This window comes from Eumetopias jubatus, unplaced genomic scaffold (assembly GCF_037043125.1).
Source record: "Eumetopias jubatus isolate StellerSeaLion01/CBP00866 unplaced genomic scaffold, mEumJub1_p1.0 scaffold_9, whole genome shotgun sequence".
Taxonomy (NCBI): Eukaryota; Metazoa; Chordata; class Mammalia; order Carnivora; family Otariidae; genus Eumetopias; species Eumetopias jubatus.
In genome coordinates this window covers 76,004,471-76,013,145 of record NW_028274815.1, presented here as the reverse complement: position 1 = coordinate 76,013,145, position 8,675 = coordinate 76,004,471, and the positions used below count along the sequence as shown (strand labels likewise).

The window sequence follows — 8,675 nt, the reverse complement described above, 5'->3', positions numbered from 1 at the left end:
AAACTCTGGAGCCTGAGCATTCACTCCCATCCTCCGGGCGATGGCTGCATCAGCTGCAAATAAGTTCATTTACCCCCAGGCAGCATAATCCCACACACTGGGATTCCAAACTTTTAAAAATGCGGGGTGTCTTTCTTTTATTTGATTCTTAAATATTCAAATGAATACGACTAATAAAACATAAGCACAAAATGTGCCCACATGCTGACTTTCTTTTAGACTAAATGGGTTCGAATTCATCATTTTCCCCCACCTCCTTTGTCCCTTGCCAGCAGACACATCATGCAATATGGCTTTTTTTTTTTTTTTTGGTCTTTTTAAAAAACATATTCTGGCCAAGGGAGATTCCAAACCCTCATTTGGCAAACCAGTTGATTATTTGGAAATGCTCACTGCCAAAAAATCGAGTACTGTAATTAAATGTGCTTTTAATTAATGATATGGTGTTTGGAAAGAAGTAGAGAATACAGTGTCAGAAACAGCCGCAAGATGCTGTTGAGGGGTAAATTTTTAGAGCAAGTGCAGTAAATCTGGCACTATGAATCATGGTGAGAAAATGGGAGTTAAGTCACCAGAACCTCCTGTGTGGTATTAGAAAGTATACTCCATCACCTTTTCAGATCACTGGAGTGTAAAGTTTAAAACAAGACAGTGATTCCCCACATCTCTTGCTATTACTGGATAGCCCGAGTTCACTGGAATATTGCCCACATTTCACTGCATTTGGTGCTGGGTCATCTTGACCTTATTTTGTTAAATAATATCTTTGAAAGCAAAGACAATTCTTATATTTTGCCCTCATATAGGCCTTTTTCATTATAGTTTTAACATAAATCTCAAAATATTTTTTTTAAAAGAAAAGAGAAATCTTCTGTCAAAGGAGGTAAAATTTTAGTTGAGTGAGTCTAGAAATGTATTACTTTGCTAGATTACACAAGTGGTCAGTTCATTCCAGTATGTGACAAAACAGAGCAATTAGTATTCATGATAAAAATGAAACTGTGATAAGACATGAAAATTATATTGTAAAATCGTTTAATTGCAATAGTAATCATGAGTATACTTAATTTTATTTATGTATAGAATATTTGTATTTATTTTTTGCACATATATTTATCACTCTGTGTGTGGTACGTTTTTTAAGCAATTTGAAAAAAAAAGTTAGCTGCTAAATTAATTTGTTGGCAGAGCCTTCATATTTTCTTCTTTGCTGCTTTCACCCTATGGCAATGTACTGTTGTCACGCTAAGCCTTTTAAAAATAATTCCATCTCACATTAGCATCCTTAGAAAGGGCAAAGCCAAGAAATGCAGTGCTTACCTAAGATTTTGCTTTATTGGTAATGACCAAAAGAAGGTCAAAAAACCCCATAGAAGTAGATTTCCATTTACTGTTTCCCCTAGATCTTTTGAGCCACAACCACTCACTGCATAAGCAAGTTGGTTTTTGAGAATAAACTGGTTACCAGTTTGGGATGACTCTCAGCAGTATTTTGGCTGGGATACAGCAGAGTTTCTTAGTTCCCAGAAAAGTGTCCAATACTCATTAGTTGGTGAGCCAGAGGCATGGCACAACTTACATATGTGTGAGGGCTTTATTCTAAAGTAGTAGTTAGCTCACCCTCTGGTAAGCACACCCCCCTCCAAATCTTCTCATTTGAACAAGTAGTGAAGGCTTAGCTTAAACGGTGTACCTTATACTTGGCATTTATTTTTGATAGAACAGAGATAAAATATTTTGATGGAAAGAAATCAATTTTCTGTAACTCATGATGTGAAAATTTTATTTTCTGGGAAATTACTTATATAGCCATTTAAAAAATTCAAAGTATGTTATTATGATTGGTTACAAGAGAATAATGTTACATGTTTAATTGTAATATTTGTCTCCTATCATTTTCTTCCCTTTCAATCATAATAAATGATTTACAAAACCCATTTTGAGCATTATCTTTTGAACAATCTTCAGGAAGTACCTAATGTTTTCATTGTCAAAGCTGAGGTGTACTACTAGTGAAAATGGTAGTTATTACCTCCTTCTCTTGCATTCATGCTTTGTCTTCAGTGTTGCTTTGTTTTATCCATATAAAAGGGAACCGTTTTGGCAAATTGTAATTTTAAGATGTATGTATGCATATTGACACATATACAATATGTATGAATCATGGGGTTCTCCCATGATTTCATATAGGTTCCATAAGTAGCTTATTTCATGCAGGTGAGTTGATGGACTGTGTTCTAAATATTTATTTCAAATGTTCTGGATTTTTTTTATGCGTGTGTCCTTAAAAGTCAAATAGTGTCCTAGCTTGGAAATGAATTTAACTCTCAATTTACAAGAAAAGTTAGTCACAACTTACAGAGTCTTTGTTCGAAAATGTGCTTATTAATTGATTGGAAATTTTTCCCAAAGAAAAAAATACATAGTGCCCGGGTTCCTAGAACAATGCACTTACCCGGTTGTACTGTAGTATAATCCTGAAGAATTAACCACCACAGATAATCATATTTCGCTAGACAAAGACTTTAAGTGTTCCTGGGTTGCCAAGAACACGTTTCCCCTGTCCACCTACCCCCTAGCTGCCATGGAATTTGGACTTCCCCAGGGCAGAGTCTCTGAACTGATTCCTGCAGATCAATGGCTCCAGGAATGTGGGGACTGAGGGAAGAGCAGTGAGGAGCAGGAACAACAGGGCGGAGAAGCTTCTCTGCTAACGGGTTCATGGAGAAATGGTATCTCCTCTCACTTTTCCCTGTTCTCTTTTCCCTGAAAGAAGAAAGGAATTTTACTGCTACAAGAGTAACTTTAAACTCCAAATTAAGGGGCGCCTGAGTGACTCAATTGGTGAAACGTTTGCCTTCAGCTCAGGTCATGATCTCAGGATCCTGGGATCCTGTCTGGCTCTCTGCTCATCAGGGAGTCTGCTTCTCCCTCAGTCTCTGCCCCTCCCCCCACTCGTGCCCGAGCACTCTCTCTCAAATAAATAAAATCTTAAAAAAAAAGAACTCCAAATTAAGGTAAAGTCCACACATAGATATTAACGTGAAGTAAGAGTCATCCTTATCCCAGTGGAACCGAGACTCAGGCTTCTCTTGGGCACTTAACTGGGAAGGTGGCTCCTACAAAGAAGAGATGGATGGACCTGGACAGAAGCTGGGGTGAGGAAATGAAATACACACTTGCGCTACACCATAATTTTACCTGTTGAACTTAATTTTACCTATATCAAACATAGTCACAGTGATTCTGGAGGCATATTTATAATCAATGTCAATCTGAAATCTTCACCGTATGCTTTATAAGTATTTTTAGGTCCAGTAATGGTCAAGAAAGAAAAACTCACTTACTAGGGTACCATCTATTAAACTCCAGAACAAGACTCAGATGGTCACCACAGCACTTAATACAGGGTACCCTTCCTTCCAGCACTTTGCTAACATAATCTAATCAATGGGAGGGGTGGATGAATGGGGGTTGGGATCCCTTTCAGAAGGTAGATTACACTGGTGGCTTTATTAAATCAGACAACTCTTCAAAAGCACAGGCAACAAAGTAAAAAAAAAAAAAATGGGACAACTCCAAACTTCACAACTTCCGCACGTCAAAAGAAACAAAGTGAAAAAGCAACCTGTAGAATGGGAGAAAATAATTGCAAGTCATGTATCTGATAAAGGGGTTAATATCCAGGATAGATAAGGACTTATCAACAAAACAGCTTCTTCATTCAGCAGAAAACATGCCAACTTCCTCCAGAGGGGGAGTGACTTGAGCTTCCCAATTCTAGTTTAAAAAAATCCTAGAGAAAGGCTCTACGGGCCCCAACTCAGGTGTTTACTCTGAACCACGTCAAATGCTCAATATGAGGGGCACCTGGGTGCCACAGTTGGTTAAGCATCTGACTCTTGATTTCGCTCAGGTCATGAACTCGGGGTCGTGAGATCGAGCCCGAGTCCAGCTCTATGCTGAGCAGGGAGCCTGCTTAAGATTCTCTCGGTCCCTCGCCCTCTGCCTGTCCCCCACCTGACCCCTGTGCAGCATGTGTGCTCTCTCTCTCTCTCTCTCTCAAAAAATAAAAATAAAAATAAATGAGGGGAATGCTTAAGTAAATTATGAGAACCCTGTATAGTGGAATATTATGCAGCCATCAAAGTTATGTTTATGATGGATTTTTAAAAATTGAGATGAGAAATACATGTTAATATCAGAATGTTAATTAACTTTACAGTAAAATCTCAACGGTAAGAGGACAGATTAGAATGAAATACACCAAAATGTTTAACAGTTATTGCTTCTGGGGTGTGCTTCTTTTACCCTCTTCATTTTTTCCGTACACTATTTTTTTCTACAATAAGCTTATATAACTTTGAAAACAAGGGAAAAAATGTGAAAACTCTGTCACTGTCTGGGCTATTGTTAATAGCCTCCATATGGACTTCCAGTCTCCAAAACATCCTTCACACAGCTGCAAAAAATTATCTCACTGGAACTCAGGTCCAGTCTTGGAGCACCCCTATTTTAAAATCATACTTGGTGTTATACAACCAACACAGTAAAATCCAGGCTGCAAGATCCTTCAACGAAGCCCAATCTACCTGCCCAGTTTGCTCTCCCACCATAGTCACACCAGACACTTTATATGCTTGCACCTCAACCATTCACAATTCCCCAAATACACTCTGCACACATCTTTATTCTTCTGCACTGTTGTTTATTCCACCCAGCAAGCATCATAAAATTGTCTTCTTCTCTATCACCACCATTGAAATCCTTGAGTCTTTTAGGGGTGATCCAGTAGGGGAGCTCAAATCTTTATTCCTACCTTAAGAACAATTTTCATCTACCCAGGAAGGTCACTTTGTCCAAATATGAAGCCTCAGGAGGCATAGGGGTAGAAAAGGGAACGCATCTGCTCAATGAGATCAGCAGAATCCCCTGACTGACCTCTGAACCAATGCTGGTGACCAGGGCCCAGCCAGACAACTTTTACCTTCCTTGTTACCAGGCTTCTTTCTTCAACTTTCTACCCCAGTTATCCAAACAATCATACCTTTAAGATATTAGTAGTGTGCCTGGCACATAGCAAGTAAATGGCAAAATGTTAGCTGCCACTTTTGTTATTCATATCAACAGGGCTTCCTAATTAACATACAAAGGGCTTCCAGAGTGCCAGAACTCAAATTAATATAATTCATTACACTCTGTCCCACACCAGTCTGTGAACTTATAGGCAGGCTAGCTCCAGGATATAGATGCTGATTCAATGGCAGATGTACCAACCTCCGTTGTGATCATCTGCTCTCTATTGAACTGCACTCCTATTACATCCCTTTCTATGTGCAAATGTAGTCTGCTGTGTCTTCAGAATGCACCTAGGTGTTGGGAGGGTTTTGTTCCCAAAGATTTTATGTCGTGAATGCCTTTTTTCGTTCCTTAAAAAAATTTTTTTGCTTCATTTCCAGGAATGTGATCTTTGTGTTTCTTTGTTCAAAGTTGCTGATTGGTAGCTTACAACATAATAACAAGCATGAAGCACTTATAATGTGTCAGGCACACACAATTTATTGTTTTACATATATTTATTTCATTTCAAACTCATAAATTTCCCCTGCTTTACATGATCAGATACTGAGGCTTGGAGATACTGAATGATTTACCCACTATGGCAATGTGGCAACTTAGCCAGTGTGACTGAATCAGAACGGAGATCTAAGTCCATCTAAAACCCACCTTCTTGAACATCACACCATTACACCAAGCCAAACGGCAAAAGGGTGTGAGGAGAGTATCTCCTTCAATATTCAAGACATCTTGGGCCAGAGAGGCCAGGTCTACCGAGCATTCAAAATAGATCAAATACTGTCACTGCCCTGAAGGCTTCAACCCTCTTTGGCATAATTACTTATTCTTATGTGATTTTTTTTATACCTCTCTACAATAGCTTATAGCACTGGTTTTCTTTGGGTTATTATATTTAGTTGTGTGCATCTTTCTCAAGAGCAGAATGGTGTATAATTATTTATTTTGTCTTACCTCTTCATTCCATACTCTGCGTAGCGCTCGTGCTTATAGTAATAACTCATTGCTTGCTATTGATTCGGAGATAAAGTAAATGAAGTATCATGGAGATGCGTTTGCTTTATTAACTTATCAATAAATGATGTGCTATTGCATAAACCCGGAAACAACTAAACAAGCATAAAGTTGGAAAATACCAAAGTCACAAATATTCTTTTTTTTTTTTTTAAGATTTTATTTATTTATTTGAGAGAATGAGAGATAGAGAGCACGAGAGGGAAGAGAGTCAGAGGGAGAAGCAGACTCCCTGCTGAGCAGGGAGCTCGATGCGGGACTCGATCCCGGGACTCCAGGATCATGACCTGAGCCGAAGGCAGTTGCTTAACCGACTGAGCCACGCAGGCGCCCTCAGTGACAAATATTCTTTGCCTCTACTAAGCCATTAGAAAACAGCTCAGCTCAGCTTGTTTCACCCTCCATTCCCAAGTGTTGCTGGCGGGGAGAGAAAAGTAACTGAAGAGAGAAAGCAGACATCCCTGGCATATAGTCCGGTACTCAGTAGAATACTTTTTTTTTTTTTTTAGATTTTAATTTATTTGACAGAGAGAGAGAGAGAGACAGCGAGAGAGGGAACACAAGGAGAGGGAGAAGCCGGCTTCCCGCTCAGCAGGGAGCCCCGTGCGGGGCTGCAGGGCTCACCTGAGCCAAAGGCAGACGCTTAACGACTGAGCCACCTAGGTGCCCCCCAGTAGAATACTTTTTAAGTAAAAGAACACTTCCAGCCCAGAGCTTTTAGGTTCCAGGTTTGTCAGACGGATCACCTCGTTCTCTCACATAGAGGACGAGGCAGTGAGCAAGAATTGTAAAAGGAACGCTGAGAACTACATTTCCCATGATGCCCTCTTTCGCACGCAACGCAGCCTGCGACGTCGCTCCCATGGCAACCCAAGAGTCCGCACAATCCGGCAGGTCTCGGAGCTCGCTGGAGTCCTGCTTTTAAGCTGGCCCCAAACGCTGAGCCCACGACGCTGGGGCTGTCGAGCCACGATGCCCAGGTATCCCCGCAGCCTTGCCTGCCCCCGGTTTACTCTCCCCTCGAGAGTCTGGCTTTCTCCTCTTTCCACCCCACCTGGAAGGAGCAGGGGAGGGAGGGCCGCTGGGGGTATATTTAGGGAGAGGAGCCCAGGAGGTCCTGCCTGTGGAGGAAAATTCTGGATCTTTTTTGCTTGCAACCCGTCTGGATGGTCAAGGATCCCTAGGAACTACCCTTGAGCATATGGATTCAGTCACAGACAGGTAGAAAAGTTCCCCGAGTAGAAAACTTAAGATTTTGAAAGATCATTAAACTCCAGCCGTTAACTTATTAAGTAAAAATTTCTTGCAGGCCAAGGAATGTTCTAGAAGCAGGGCTTCAGGCAGTGAGTTAGACCACAAAGCCACCTCCTCAGAGTTCTCCGCATCTCCCCTCTTGGTGCGGGGTTTCAGGACAACAGTAAATGAGGGAAACTTGAGAAAGCTATGTGAAAAGTGTAAGATGGCGTTTAAAGGGGGGCCTGTAAAATATATTTTAGCTCTTCAGTTCTGTGATGTCAGTTTTAATTTCCTGCTCTCAAGATCACACCTGAACCTTCTCTGAACAACTTATAAGGAGGTCAGGGACAGAGAGAGGTTCTGGAGTCCATCACAGAGCAGGATAAATCTGTTTTTCTCACCCTGTGGATCATGGCCTCATCTCTGTTGAGTTTATGAACCTTAATGTGAAAAATTGTCAGCTTACTTCCCATCGTGGGATAATTGGTTGCACATGGTTATAGTTACAAATTTCCACCAGGGGCACCTCCTGCTCTACTCTCTGCTGGGAGCTTGGAAAGCAGATAATCACGTTTTGAAAGAATGGTGTGTAAATGAAGAGCAGACAGGCCTGGACTGACTTTCAGGGGGTTCACCTGTGAAATAAGTGCAGACATTTAGGGACACCTCTCTTGGTCTTTTATAGCCCCTTTCTTCATCCCTGTGTCTTGAATAATTATAAGCTCTCAATAATTTTAGATAATTATATTTAGGTCAAGCCCTAAATGAAATGAATTATCACATTTTGACAATCAGTCGTGATAATCTTAAAAAGTTGGTGTTCTTTATTGGCAGTTTAGAGAAGAAACAGAAGTAAGCCTGGGGAAGAGCACAGAAGCTTGCATATATTAGCTGCTCAATAAATATTTGTTGAATTAATAAAGGAATGAAGGATCCAGAGAGGTTGGATAATTTGCCCAAGTTGGTATATGTAGAAAGTAGCAGATTCATGCTTGGAACACATCAAATCTTGTCTGTATTTTTTTAGTTCAATACTCCATTTTTCATTTTGGCTTTAAAAAAAAAGATATAATCTTATTTGTGAAAAAATACATATGTTTGTAGAGAGATGAATGGAAAGATGATTTTCAAAATGTGATTTTAGATTTTTTTTCTTTCATTATGTTTTATATATTAAAACGGAATCTTGAGCCAGAAATATAATTTAAAAACAAAAAAATTTCAGAAAACAAAGATTGTTTGGTATGCTGGTTTTACATGCTCCCCATTTTCCTAGATGTTGGTAGTTTTCAAGTTGTAGATTCCCATAATTCTTTGTACATTCATGTACATGTCTAAGAAACTAACTC

General features: G+C 40.0%; 1 protein-coding gene across 1 annotated transcript in view; it reads left to right on the top strand.

Moving 5' to 3' along the window:
* Window positions 1–7,050: 7,050 nt before the first annotated feature.
* The window catches only part of DYNC2LI1 (dynein cytoplasmic 2 light intermediate chain 1), a 39,046-nt gene continuing 37,421 nt past the window's right edge, over window positions 7,051–8,675 (top strand). The window contains exon 1 of the mRNA XM_028103845.2: window positions 7,051–7,070. Within this exon, the coding sequence (XP_027959646.2) occupies window positions 7,063–7,070 (8 nt within the window). The 5' untranslated portion in view covers window positions 7,051–7,062. The remainder of the gene's footprint in view (window positions 7,071–8,675) is intronic.